The following is a 14,614-nucleotide window of genomic DNA, read 5'->3' as shown; positions in this document are numbered from 1 at the left end:
CATCCCACGACCTGCTCAGTATCCTGCCTGAATGTCTGGGACAGAAAGGCAGTGTCATCACCACATAAAATCGAAGATAGAAGAGTTTCTTTAATATCATTAATTAAAGTATAAAATTAAAATATACTCAAATCACTCCCCACTCCCTCTTCTCCCACAATTCTCTGAGATACCTTTCCACCAACTCCTCCTCATGTTGATAGCTTCATTTTCTTTATTAATATTACATACATTTCTAGATACATTATAAGTATCCACAACCATATAACTATAATTAGCTGAGTCTGTTCTTCGTGTGTGTGTGTGTGTATGTGTGTATATATGTGTGTGTGTGCGCACGTGTGCCTGTGTGTGTGTTGTTTCAGGGGTGACCACTCTGCACTGGATAACTGATAAGGGTGCTTATCGCTGGGGTCGGCTAATTCTCCCTCTCCCAGCAGTCATCATTTGCATTGAGGTCTTATCTAGGGGTGATCCCCAGGAAACTGTCCCCCTTCCATGTCCATATGTCGATTGATTTGGTCATTTTCTGGTCTTGTTTATGCAGTCATTTCTAGGAGAGATTTTTTATAACACATTTCCTGGTAAATAATTCCAAAAAATAATTATGGAAGATGATATAATTTTATATACATTATAGAAGAAAATAGCAAAGTTTATTTTTTAGTGCTAATGGCATCTGGAAATGATAATTAACTTATAAAACAGAATCATACACAATTAACAAAGGAAAGAAAATTACATTATATTTTCTTTAAATTGCACTAAATAGGAAAGTACAAAATGTGAACTCATTAAGCTTGTCTGGTATAATTTTAATAACTAAAATTAAGTAAAGGAATTTGGGTAATGGAAAATTTCAACCCAGTACTTGTAATAAGTATAAAGTGTATTTCTTAGAGGATATTAAAATTTATAAAAGCATCCCTAATGACTTAACAATAAGCAACTTTACTACATTTTAACAATCATAGGGGCAATAATGTTTTTAATCAACAGAAAATTTGTTTTAAAAACAGACATTTTAAAGAACTAATTAACACTTCAAAAGTACTTAACAAATATGTTGAATTATGTAACATTAAAAACCATTGGTTTCCAAAGCCCTTTCTTCTATAGAACTATCCTTCAAGAGGAAAATGACATGACTGCAACTCCATAATAATTTCTATCTTTTACCATTGACTTAAACCTTGTATTAAAGTATGTTAAATGACAAAAGTTTAATCTGTATTTGATTACAATTTTTCCATTTCTATCAGATGGAAATCTTTCACAGTTTACTATATATTATGTGACAGACAACGGTTGGCTCATTATAGAGAATATTGCTAGACTATTGAGTGAAGTAAGATACAAAGATACAATACATGAACATACGGGGCATTGTCAACTGAAATTGCCTGATTGTGATACAGAACAGCGATTCATCGTCTTCTATACAGAAGGCTAATCACTAAATTGAGTTAATGGTTAAGGATGGTCAATCAATTTGAATTACTCATTTAAAAAATATCTTTGCAAAGCTTAAGCCCACTGTTTTCTGATACATGGTAGAAGGCTAAGAAAATGTCTCCTCACCCGTCTCCATCTCTGCTGAGGTCAGGAGGATGCCTAGTCTCCATAAGTAAAAAGTTAGTAAAGGGAATGCATCTGAAAGCTGGAAGATGGTCTCGTCATGCTTCTGAAGAAACGCTTGGATTTCGGGGCTGCTGTGATCAATGTGTAAAGTGGGGTCTCCCTGGGTTTCCTGTTGAAAAAGCTGCTCCAGAATCCAGAACAGGGAGAAAATATTTTCATAGCGAGTCACATCATAATTGCCTTGACCCTACGAAGAAACAATAAAATCCATGAAAACACTGTGTGGGTCAGATAAGAAAATGCTTATATAAGATTATATTGTCAGGCAAAAAGAGATGTGTCTGAATTGGTTTAAAGCCTTATGTCTTCCTGTCCCCTTGGTCATTGGAATGATGAGAGGACTAGATTGGTGCAGTAGGGAGAAAGAAAATAAACATTTAAATGACGTTGAAAACACAATAAAGGATTTCTTTCTTTTATATTAAATTTTTTAATTGATTTTCTATCTTGAGTGCAATTTTTCCTCCCTCTTCTCCTCCCTTCCTTCCCCCCATTTTCACCCTGTTTCCCCAATTCACTTCTCTAGTTCTGTTCAGTAAGGGGCAGCCCCCCCCCACATGCATGTCAACAAAGCATGGGATATCAAGTTGAGGTAGGACTAGGTTCCTCACACTGAACCTATTAGAAAAGAAAGTGGGAAAGAGCCTTTAACTCATTGTTACAAGACACAACTTCCTGAGCAGAATACCAGTAGCACAGCACTCAGATCAGCAATTAATAAATGGGACCTCTTGAAATTGAAAAGCTTCTACAAGGCAAAGGACACCATCAATAGGACTAAATGGCAGCCCACAGAAAAGATCGTCACCAACTCCACATATGACAGAAGACTGATGTAGTGATATTTCATTTGTATTTTAATAAATAAACCTTGCCTGAAGATTAGAGACTAAAACAGCCACCCTGACTGGCCTTACAGTGTAGGCAGTGGTGACACACACCTTTAATCCCAGTAGTCAAACTAGTTTGCCATAGAAGCAGGGTGGTAGTGGTGCACTTCTTTAATTCCAACAATAAAGAGGAATATAAAACAGGAGGAGACAGCTCTCATTCACAGTCTCATTCTGCAGATTCCTGGAGATAGGATCACCATTTCAGACTGAGTTAGAGATAATAGCCAGTGCCTGGCTGTTTTGCTTTTCTGACCTTCAGGTTGAACCTAAAGACAATATCTGTCTCTGGGTTTTAATTAATTGTACTATTGACAGATCTCAAAAATATATAAAAACTCAAGAAACTAGACATCAAAAAACCAAATAATCTAATTTTAAAGGGGTACAGAGCTAAACCAATGACATCGGGGGAACCAGGTTGCTCATGAATGAGCTCAATCACTTCAGGTGGGATGTCATTGGATTGTCAGAAATGCATTGCACAGGAACACAAAAAATTGAACATTAACAAGATTATAGACTCAGGTGGAGAGGGAAAATACACAAAAATGAAGCTTTAGTGCTAATCAGTTTGGCCCAAAAATGTATGCTCAGGTACAAACCTGTAAATGACTGAATTTTATCAGCCAGATTTTAGACAATAACACATCAAGGTTTATGCACCAACAGTGGAAGCAGAAGGGGATGCCATCAACAGTTTATACACAGATTTACAAAACATGGTCAGCAGAGTGCATAAGAATGACATACTAATCCTTACAGGTGACTTCAATGCAAGAGTGAGATCTGGAGAAAGAATGGATTATAACGTCATGGGAACAAACGGACTTGGACAAAGGAATGACAGAGGAGAATGATTGCTTGATCTCTGCTATGCAAATGATTTGTACATAGCCAAGACAAAATTCAAGTAGGCCAAACCATCAAGATGCCGGAAGTGGGAATGCCCTGACAAATGTACATACAGCCAAACTGACTATATTCTGGACAGCAGGAACTCTTATCTAGTATCCAAAACAGTTGACCATTTCTTATTGATGACTTAGGGTAGATCACCAACTTGTTATGGACAACATTCAACTGAAACTTAGGAGAGGCACGCCAGGCACAATGAATTGGAAGATCAATCGTAAACAAAACATGAACCTAGCTGTACGGAAAGAGTATAAGAGAACCACTGACAAGAAGATGAGGGAAACCATCAAACAACCTTTTGCAAATATAGAAAGTGAATGAGAGAAAGTCAAAAGAGCTATATGGAAAGATTCAAAGGAGATGCTTGGTTATGGAAAAAGGGCAATACCAGTAGAAGGGCTTAGTGCAGAGATGATCAACTTGGTGGAAGAAAGAAGGAAGCTAAAGAGCAAACAAATAAGCAATCCACAGACAGCAAAACACCACAACTATCTGTGCAGGCAGGTCAAAAGAAGAGCGAAAAAGGATAGAGAGATGTGTATACAAGGTATATGCAAAGAGGTCAAAGAGGCTAGACTCCATAATAAAACACATCTTGTCTATGACGCTATCAGACAGATAACTGTCAGATATGCTCCTCAGATTCAGGTCATTAAAGATAGGAAAGATCATTTAATAACAAAATCAGGGAAAGCAAAACAAAGACAAAGACAATACTTTGACACCCTATACAGTGACCCTAATGCTGTCAATGTAGACTATAATGAGAAACACTTAGGCAGACACTCAAACACCGGAGACAATGAGGAAATGTAAATATTGACAGGAACAAGATACAGGAAGCTATCAAGAGAACTACAGGTAGAAGGGCCCCAAGAGCGGATAACATCATAGTGAAGGAACTGGAGGCAGCTACAATAAGTTCCGGGGCTGAGGCGCTTCTCAGACTCTTCAGAGAGACATGAGAACATCAAATGATTAACACAAAATGGAAGCACTCAGTTGTTGGGAAGAGGGAGGTTGTTCGTTCTAGGCCTACCGAGTAGCTTAGACCCAAAATAATCAATCACACAGAAACTGTATTAAATAATCACTGCTTGGGAATCAATTTGCCTCCAATTCCAGCTATACCATTCTTGGGTATATACATGAATTATATATATCACAAAGACACTTTCTCAACCATGTTCATAGCAGCGTTATTCACAATAGCCAAACCAGGAAACCTTTTTCTTGATAACTTATAAGCTTGAAATCCTTTTATACCATTGTTCTATCCATTATCATCCCTAAAACTCTAATCCAAATGTCTTAAAATCAAAAATGCTTTGGATCAGAACATGATAGTTTAAATAGAAATTTCCATATGTCTTCTTGTATGACATATTGTAGTGCAGTTTCAGTAAATGTACATGGATATACTGTGTAAAATTACTTACAGTCTGCACATTTAAAGTATTCAGGACACATAAAGGAATGTCATGACAAGAACTGTGTCCCATTTCCAAATTATCTTATTAGGTACACATAAAACCCTAAAGGGTTAAAATCTAAATTACACAATACTTTTGGCCCCAAGCGTTTGTATTAGGAATGCTGCCTATTATTATTATTTATTTGCATGTAATTACTTACAAATAAACATTTAAAGTGCACAATAAAGAGTTTATGCATAACAGGGTAGAGTGTTAAATTCAATCTTGTGTCAAGAATTTTTCAATGCATGGCCTTCTTGCCAAAAATCAAAGAATGATATTGTGAGGGTAGGATTTAGGGACATGCATGGAGGCACAAATGGTAGGTTGAAGTTATTAGGCCACTAGATAGCCTCTCACCCCGAGTCTATACAAATCAGAGATGAGTGCTAGACTTATAGACGCATGTACATGGACAGAAGTATGAATATGGCCTTGTAGGAATTAATTTGTCTGGATGACTATACATAAGCAAAGAAAAAGGCCTAGGAAGTGCAATGGAAAACTTAAGAGAAGAGAGGTATCAGTATAGAAGAAAATGCTTGCCTCATTATTTCCTTATTAATTAAGAAGGAAATCAGAAGTCCTAGGAGGTAAGCTGAATGCTTATCACTATTTTACAGGCAAGAAAAGAGCCACAGAAGTGCACTAATTAGAACTCTAAGTCTACAGATCTTAACTAGGGACTTTTCTGATGCCGTTTTGCTGAAGTTCATTAAATAAAGTATTACAATTGGGGCGAGGGGAGAGAGAATGTGTTGGAAACATTTATCAATGCAACGCACTGTGATGATACATAAATAGAAGAATCTGCTTGCAGAGTCAGAGGAATTTACTCTTCAAAAAGATAACCTGATAAACCCAATTATAAAGATATAGACAGATGAAAATAAATAAATACTTCAAAAAGAGTCATGTAATGAGGCCCATCTGCCTCTCTTAGATGTGGCCGAACACCATCAGGCTTCAAGGAGCAGTCATTATTAGTACCCCATTCCCCAAATACAGGCATGCTTCATTCCCAAGACGAAGCCATTAAAGAGTGCCCACACTCTGGGCATGGCTTCTGTGACTGCAATATTTCTACATTTTACAATGGGCCACTGCCATCCTTCAACAGTCTGCATTGATTTTTTAGACCCCAGAGCCTCCATGTCTCAGTGTGCCCATGATCTGGGCCCTACCTACTGAAATGCTGAGCATGTTTGGGTTCCCATTTACAGCACACCTGCTGTGCATACTATTACCTAAGCAACCATATATTGGTATCAAAAAGTATTATTGTTCAGAGCCCAATGACCCTGGCCACCCACATGTCCTCGTGCTTCAGGCATCTGCTCTGCAGGTGACTCAACATCTGACTGATGCTACAAGCACCGTGGAATGACCTGAAAAAGAAACCAAGTGCCAAGAGGGACTGTTTCCGCCACAATTTATCTGCCTGGTAAAAGGAAAGAAAGTGATTGGCTCAACCTGATTACCACACTCAACAACACAACACAACAGCCTACCATAGCATCTATTTAGGGCCTTGGCTACTAAGGATCTCCATAGCATTCTCCTGACCTCATTTCACTCGCTGACCACTGACAGCCATCTACAGAAGCTACATGACTGCAGTCTCCTTACGTCCTGCCTGCCCCCTTGGGAAGAAGATTGGGAAGTAGGACTACATCAAAAGTTGTTTGGAAAATCTAACAGAAAAAAGTGCTCTATGGAACACATCAACATCAATGCAAATGAACAGGAATTCTAACAAAATCAAGAGGCATGTCACCACAGGCACAATAGTCCTCCAGAATCTATAGCAAAGATTGAAATACAAACTGCTTGATGAAGAATTTTAAATAATTACCTATAGAAACCAGAGATGTTTAGGAAAATAGAGAAGTCAACAATATCAAAATTCAAAAATAAAAAGGCAAATTGAAATCATTAAAAAACATTAAAGTAAATATAAAGAAAAATTTTAGTTGGCAATAAAATTAATGAAAAACACCAATAGCAGCACTTATCAGAGCAGGAAAAAATTCATTATCCGAGAAATAAGGAATGGGGAGAAAATAATGCAAATGATTGAGAAATTATAGAAGATTTATAGGGAGTAAGAAAGGAAATAGAGACAATGGACAGAAGGAACATTTAAAGCAGTGATAGATGAATGTTTTTTTTCAAATCTACAGATAGTTTTACATGCCCAGGTATAAAAAGTACAAGCTAGGCCCTTTCAATGTGCACAAGACTGCACCACTACATATAATAATCAAATGGTTAAAAATAAAAAGTGATAGAAATTATGAATGTATTAAAAAAAAGCTCATTACATATATGGGATTAGCCCTTGACTCAGTGGTAGATTTCTCAGTAGAATGTTCACAATCTAGGATGCTGTGGAAAAACAGTCTGTATCCTTCCACTTGTATTTTAAATAAATGCTGATTGGCCGGTAGCCAGGCAGGAAGAAAAGGCGGGGCAACTAAGCAGGAAGACGGGCAGGGCAAGGAGAACAGGAGAATTCTGGTAAGAGGACTGATTTAGTCTGCAGTCGCCACCCAGGCATAGAGAAAGCCAGACACAGAGCAAGCAAGATGTGACTGCCTCACCAAAAAAAGTACCAAGCTACATTGCTAACACAAATGAGAATTATGGGCTAATATAAGTTATAAGAGTTAATAAAAAGTCTGAGCTAATAGGCCAATTGTTTATAATTAATGTAGGCCTCTGTGTGTTCATTAGGGAATAAACAGATGTGGTACCTGGTGGGACAAAAACCTCTGTCAACACCAGGAGACAGAGAATAATTTAATCAGACAGCAGAAGAAGAAGAGAACCAATATCCTCACCAAGCACATTTCATATGGTCTGGAAATACAGAAATAAAAAACAGATGAAGACTTTCCCATATAAGAAAATCTGAGTGCTATTTACCTTTGAACTGCTGTTTACAAAAGTAAATTCAGGAAGAAGGGAAAACTTCAATCTTAAAGAGAAATACCATGCTACTCAATAATTTAGTAACATGAAGACAGTTAAAAAAAAAACACCCTGGAAATGCACACACAATTAAATTCAGAGTGCTTTTAATTTCTTAAACACTGCATATAAATCAATTAAGCATTTAGTATGAAGATTAAAAAGATAGCTTCAAAAATTTTAATGGATGAACAATATAAAAATATATAAATAAAGATGCCAAAATCATAAAATGTAGAAAGTGAATATTTTTTATGAGATCTAATTATCAGCTTAAAATATTCTATTCTATCTATAGAACTCCTTTTAACTATATAATGAAGGCATATAAAAATACAACAGACATAAAAATATATTTAATCAAAGCACATCCATAGAGAAAAACATGTAATCATGTAAAGGATAGCAAGAAAGGAACAAAAGATACATAAAACAACCAGAAAACATCAACATGACAGAACTCACTCTGGACCTAGCAATAGTTATGCTGGATATAAATGGAATAAATTTAAAACACAGAGTGGTGTATCTCAGTACCAAGTCATATGTAACAGGAGGAGCGGGCTGCTTGTCGTCCTAGCTCCCTGGCTAGCTTTACATCAGAAATAACCAAACAGAAACTGTATTTATTCAAACACTGACTGGCCCATAAGTTCTAACTTCTTATTGGCTAATTCTTACATCTTAATTTAACCCATTTCTGTTAATCTGTGTATCGCCATGAGACTGTGACTTACTGGCAAGATTCTAACCAGTGTCCGTCTCAGGCAGGAGATCCATGGTGTCTGCCACTCTGCCCTTCTTCCCAGCATTCAGTTCTGTCTACTCCGCCTAAGTTCTGTCCTATCAACTAGGCCAAGGTAGTTTCTTTATTTATCCAATGGAAGCAACACACAAACAGAAGGACTGCTACACCAGTCATACATTTCCAACACAACTCTTCAATCTAAGATTCAGGAATCACTGCATACGAGGGGGTACAGAAAGATTCTAAGAGCCAGAGGAACAAGTAGTTGTGAGATTGTATCTTCTAGGAATGTTAGAAGTTATAACCAAACATATTTGCCAACAAGAATGTCTAAGCAATAATGACTGGTCGGACATCGACAACACGAGTAAGTGCACTAACCCAGATGAGGAAATGCTTATGAGCTCCTAACTCTATGCAAAAAGTAGCAGACAACTGAGAAACGCTGAGAAGGGGAAATAGTTTTCCCCAAAAAGTAAACAAGAATGTCATATTTGATTTTCCCACTTCTTCAATAGTAAAACCCTGCATTTTCTCCATTTATAAATGGAGCGATTAAATTTTTATATTTTCTCTATATTCTGTAGCATCTGTTCTATTGATACTGATCTACAGGATGCCAATATAAGTAAGTGATGAGACTTCTGGGAAAGCTGAGTGCAAACTAAAGATACTGAAGCCAATTTTGCCCTTCCCTTTCATCATTTTTCCCATGGGGAGATGTGGACACAGTCATCTGGCAAACCAGAAGATGAATGACACCCATGTATATAAAGGCCAGACGCTTGAGGGCACTGCGCAGCCAGGCACATTCGACGCTCAGGGATATGTGTACATGTCTGTAGTATGTTGGAGTTCCTCTTGCCCATTCCTATCCTTCACATCTTACTTTATATGGAGTTTAGTTGGGCAGTGAAGCTTTCCAGTTTCCTTGGCTTTAAAGTTACTGCTTTCTGCTATGTTTTGTACAGAAAAGAGAGATAGCCAAAGGGACAAAAAGAAAGCCAGAATCTCTGGCAACAGAAATTGTAAAAAAACAAAATAAAAGGAAAGAATAAAAAAGCTACTGTACACTTGAGGTTTAATTTGTAGTTGGGATGTTTATATTTAACTGCAAATCATCAAAACATGCCTGCTCATTAGCAATGTGATACTTCAGGTGTGGCACACAGGGGACACAGGCCTGCTGAGAAACTAGCAGCCTGCCATAGAAAATTTTCATGTTGCCACAAAAGCAAGAGATGTGCGTGGGGGAATTAGGATGTTAGGGAGAAGAAAATTAAGTCAAAGACTATAAGCCATATAATCTAAATGTTAAATTAAATGTTCGCTGAATATAATGTATCATTAGCTTGGTATTCTATGGGCCAGATTTTGTTGGACATAAGAAAAAGTAAGATACAACTAAAATTAGTCTTCTCCTAAGAGAATGAATTCAACACAACACTTTAAGAAAAAGGTCAGTTGTCACCAGGATAATTAAGTGGGGAAGTTGCCCCTGACCTTTAGTGAGTTATCCATTTTATTTAGTAGACAGCGAAGACAGCAAAGTAGACTTCAGACAAAAATTCCTGGGGAAGAAATTAACTCTCTAAGTTATTTGCTCAGCCGCTGGCAGCTTCTGAGACACCAAAGCATAATCTTAGGCAGAACCAAGGCCCAGTGAAGACAGCACCTGATCACACTTGCAGCCATGCAAAAGCTCAGAGTGGATTCACCCATCCACATAACCAGTACACTGGTTGTGAAGCCCACACTGACTCACACTGTGCCTCCTTTAGAGACTGCACAACAGGCTCTCCCTCTTCCACACCCTCCCCGTGTTTTGGGCTCATACCAATGGCATACAAAGCACTGGTCAGAGCAGAGTGTACTTAATTATGAAAGACTTTCTACCTATGAGTTGTGAGCTGTGGCAAAATGCTGGTACAGACTCGAGTATCACCTTTTAATCAAAGGCCCTAGGAAGGAGATTACAAAGGACAGATACAGTGGTTAAAATTCATTACAGCTCCTTTACATACCAGTATGCTTGCCTGCCTAAAACGTGGGATCCTGGAGATTACTTCTAGGAGGATTTTGTTTGATCCGTGGGCTAACTTAGGCGAAATTTATATATTATTAAAATTGGGATTTTGGTATTTTGTTTCTTTGGGAAAGAGTTCCAGGTTATATTTGCATGAAGGTATTCATTAAAGAAATACATGTATTAAAAAGTCTGTATTTCATTATGAGACTTATTTTAGTATGATATCTGCATTAACTAATCTTATCAATTTTTCTTAAATCTGTTTCTAGAGGCTGAATTCACATGGTAGTAACAAAACAAATAGCTTTTATCTAAGAAGACAATTTGTACAAAAATCCTCAAAAAGAGAGAATGACAGGTATTTGTGTGACAATGGTCTGGACTAAGGCCCACAATAGGAACATATGTGGCGAGAGTCCTTGTTTGTGAAGGTATCAGGGATAAGGCAAGGTTTTTAAGCAAGATGTGTCTGAAAGAAAATTGTCAATTTAAAATAATTCATTCCTTATTAAATTTGCTAGGAAATAATAATAATAGCTGTTGAAAGAATTAAAATATATTAAACATTTAAATAGCACTAATGATGCACAGATCATCAGATAAGCATTATCTATGCTATTTTCACAATTATTGTTTTATAAAAAGTAAAAAAACCATAAAATCCCTACACCTGGGATTTTTTCACATACAGATAAGATGTAATTATTGAAATATCACACTGATGTCAATTATTGGCTGCTTTTCAAGCTTCTGTACATTGTATGTCTGGAGAAATGCACACCTGTATCCATGTATTGTCACCTATTTCCACTTATGGAGGACATCTTTCACACACCTCAGTGGAACAACAGTTCCTTCCTCTTTTCTGCAGAAGAGTGTAGTGTCTAGGACTTGAAACGTGACATGACACTAGAAGGCCCCAAGAACGTGGAATGAGAGGATCAACCCTCTAATAGAGTACTAGCAAGTGTAAAAGGTCCTTCAGTCTTCCTCCCTTCTTCCCATCCCCTAACAAGATATTATGCTTGAAAATTAAACAATTTTTAATTAAAAATATTCTCTGGTAATCTAAGATGAAGTGTGGACACTCCAAATCTATTCTAGATCTTTGTCAGTAAAAATCAGGTTTTGGAACATAACACAATAACATCACAGATATATTCAAAGTACTTCAACTTTTTTTTTTTTTTTGCTTTTCCACTGGAAAATGTCATGTGTTTTGATTTCCACTTGAAACTTGCTGGTCAGTATATCAGGCAGGTTTTTAAATATGACAGACCGTTGACATCAACATTAATTCTTAGATTTCTTCACTAAAAAAAGAGAGTCCCTGATAGATGGGAACTGTATTTCTGTGTTATCAGCCAACTTCATGTGGGTTTCGCCTGTACTCTCAGAGTGTTCTCAGGATCTTTTCAGGCTATCAACCCGAGCCACAGAGACAGCCTTGTCTTATTTACAGCTGGATATATTTTTTAAGTCTGAGTCATTTGTTAATTTTTCTTTGCATCACAAATCTTGGCAAGGTGATAGAAACCAGGTGACTAAGGTGCCAGTAAAAAGGCTATTGGGGAAGAACAGGACAGAGGAACCAGATCAAAACAGTTAGATTCTCAGGACTCATGCGAGTGGTAGTGCTTGAAACTTTAAAGTTTATTTGCTTGTGAGTCTTGTTTTCTCTTCCTTTTGACCTATTGCAAGTACTTACTGGGTACTTTGGTATGGCATGGTATGGCTAGGGACATAATGATAAACAGAATAGGATCTCTGTCTAAGGGTATTCCTAGTATGTGTTGAATATTCCAAAGCTAGCATGTTTGGGACAAGGTGTATTTAAGATTTCAGCTTTCTATTTTTCCAGAGTATATAATATTTGTGGTACATCCAGCACTACTTCTGGAGGATGAGACCCAATTCTGAACATGAAATAAATGTTACATGAACTCCCTTTCAAGAAGGTCTGAGACTAATTTTACATTGTATTTTTACTATTCCTCAATTTTCACTGCAGCTTATAAATTCAGGTATGGAATTTTCCACTACCGCATCATGCTGTGATGCAGAAAGTTTCAGACTATAGAGGATGTTTGGATTTTGTATTTAGAGTCGTTCATAATATAAATATCCAAGAAGGCAATGCAGCTCTTACGTAACAGAGGGATTATATAGGAACTCAAGGAGGAAAGACATCATCTTCAACAAATGATGCTGTGAAACTGAATATTCATAGTCATAAGAATGAAATTCAGTCAGTATCTATTATCTAACACAGAGATTATAGTCAAAAGGACTAAAGAAATCAATTTGAAACAAAAAATGCTAAAACAGCTAGAAAAAAATATGCAGAGCCCTTCCTAAGATAGAGGTGCAAGAAAGGACTTTCTGACAAGACTCCATTTGCCCAGGAATTAAGGCCAAGAATTAACAATTGGAATGCAATAGAACGTAAAGCCCATTCAACATGAAGTAATCACAGACACCATGAAAGCATGAAGGGACCACAGGCAAGAAGAAGATGAGATTAGAAGAGAATAATTCACTATAGGAGATATGAAGTGGGAGACTAAAAAACAAGATGGAGACTTACTGGGGAGGAGGAAGAAAGATCAGTGCAGAAGGAAAGGGAGGAAAAAAGGACAAATAACACTAAGGTTGTTTGGTAAAGCCTCAAGGAATCATAATATTTCATATTTACCTAAAATTATACACAAATACATATAATCTTAAATTAGATTAAAGCTTAAAATGAAATACCTGCTAAATCAGGCAGTGGTTTAGTTAATCCTAGCACTCTGGAGGCNTATATAAAATCTTAAATCACACACACAATGAAACAGTCATAGCAGCTGCAATACCCACGAACAAAGAAAATGACCAGCATGCTAAGACTCTATAAAGGTGTAATAAATGTATTCACACATGTGTAATAACCAACAATGGTGTAATTACAATTAAGGTCCACTCAAAAAAAAGGAAATCATTCCTGGTACTGAAATTCTAGTGGTCCAGCTTCCCTGGACCACTATTGTCTGTTGGCAAGTAGTCGATAGAATTAACCAGACTAGCTTTAATGTAAAATATTTAGCTTTAATAAGGGGAAGAAAAGGGAACTTACAAAGCCAGAGTTCCAGCGAAGCACAGGAAAACAAAGACAGACAAACAAGCGCACATTGATGGTTTTATAGGCTATTTGGGGACCCGGGGGAACACACCCCACAAACAAGGAGATTGGTTGAGATTTCCCTTCAGTTGTCAAGGGCAATCAAAAAGAATCTACCTCCATCACTTTGCTATACCAAAGTGGCTCCTGACTACACTCTACATATTATTGCTATAACCACAGATAAGGGTACCTGCCACCCATTAACAAAGAAGTCTTCCTCTCAGCAAATGGAGCACATCACAGAAACTACAACTGAGCACAATGCAGGGATCAACAAATCATGAGAGCCCAGTCCTGATGGACACATCTACAACACAGCTCCTGCATCTATGGCTCGGGGAATATCAAAGAAGAGAGAGTGGGAGATAATAAGAGTTAGAATTTCAAGAACTCTGTGGTGAAATGGGGTCTCCAAGAAATGGCTGCATAAACAAGGCTAGAACAATGGCAAGATAAATGGACATGTTAGTGTGAATGAGGGAAAACTTTGTGAGGTCACACCTCTAAACAAAGAATTAGAGGAAACTATTAAATGCCAGGGGAGGAGAGAATTAGCCTCTACCAGATATGAGCACGCCCATGCTGATTGTCCAACCAGAGTGGCCCAGGTTTGGAATCATATACTCACAAAAACAGACTCAGACACTTGTAGCTATATATCTGTGCATACGCTGACATACATGTATATGTATGTAGGAAAAATAACCAAAGGAAAAAAGGCAGCATGGGATGGGGTAAAGGAAGGGAAGGGAGGGGAAAAGTAATGCAATTCTATTT

The 14,614-nt window shown here is 37.3% G+C and overlaps 1 protein-coding gene across 1 annotated transcript in view; it reads right to left on the bottom strand.

Annotated features, from left to right (window-relative positions):
• Nucleotides 1–685: 685 nt before the first annotated feature.
• Nucleotides 686–14,614, bottom strand: part of Mei4 (meiotic double-stranded break formation protein 4) — a 152,678-nt gene continuing 138,749 nt past the window's right edge. The window contains exon 5 of the mRNA XM_050127140.1: nt 686–1,828. Within this exon, the coding sequence (XP_049983097.1) occupies nt 1,562–1,828 (267 nt within the window). The 3' untranslated portion in view covers nt 686–1,561. The remainder of the gene's footprint in view (nt 1,829–14,614) is intronic.

Source organism: Alexandromys fortis, unplaced genomic scaffold (assembly GCF_014885135.2).
Source record: "Alexandromys fortis isolate MF-2015 unplaced genomic scaffold, M_Fortis_MF-2015_v1.1 scaffold_22, whole genome shotgun sequence".
Taxonomy (NCBI): domain Eukaryota; kingdom Metazoa; phylum Chordata; class Mammalia; order Rodentia; family Cricetidae; genus Alexandromys; species Alexandromys fortis.
This window is presented reverse-complemented; position numbering and strand designations above follow the sequence as displayed.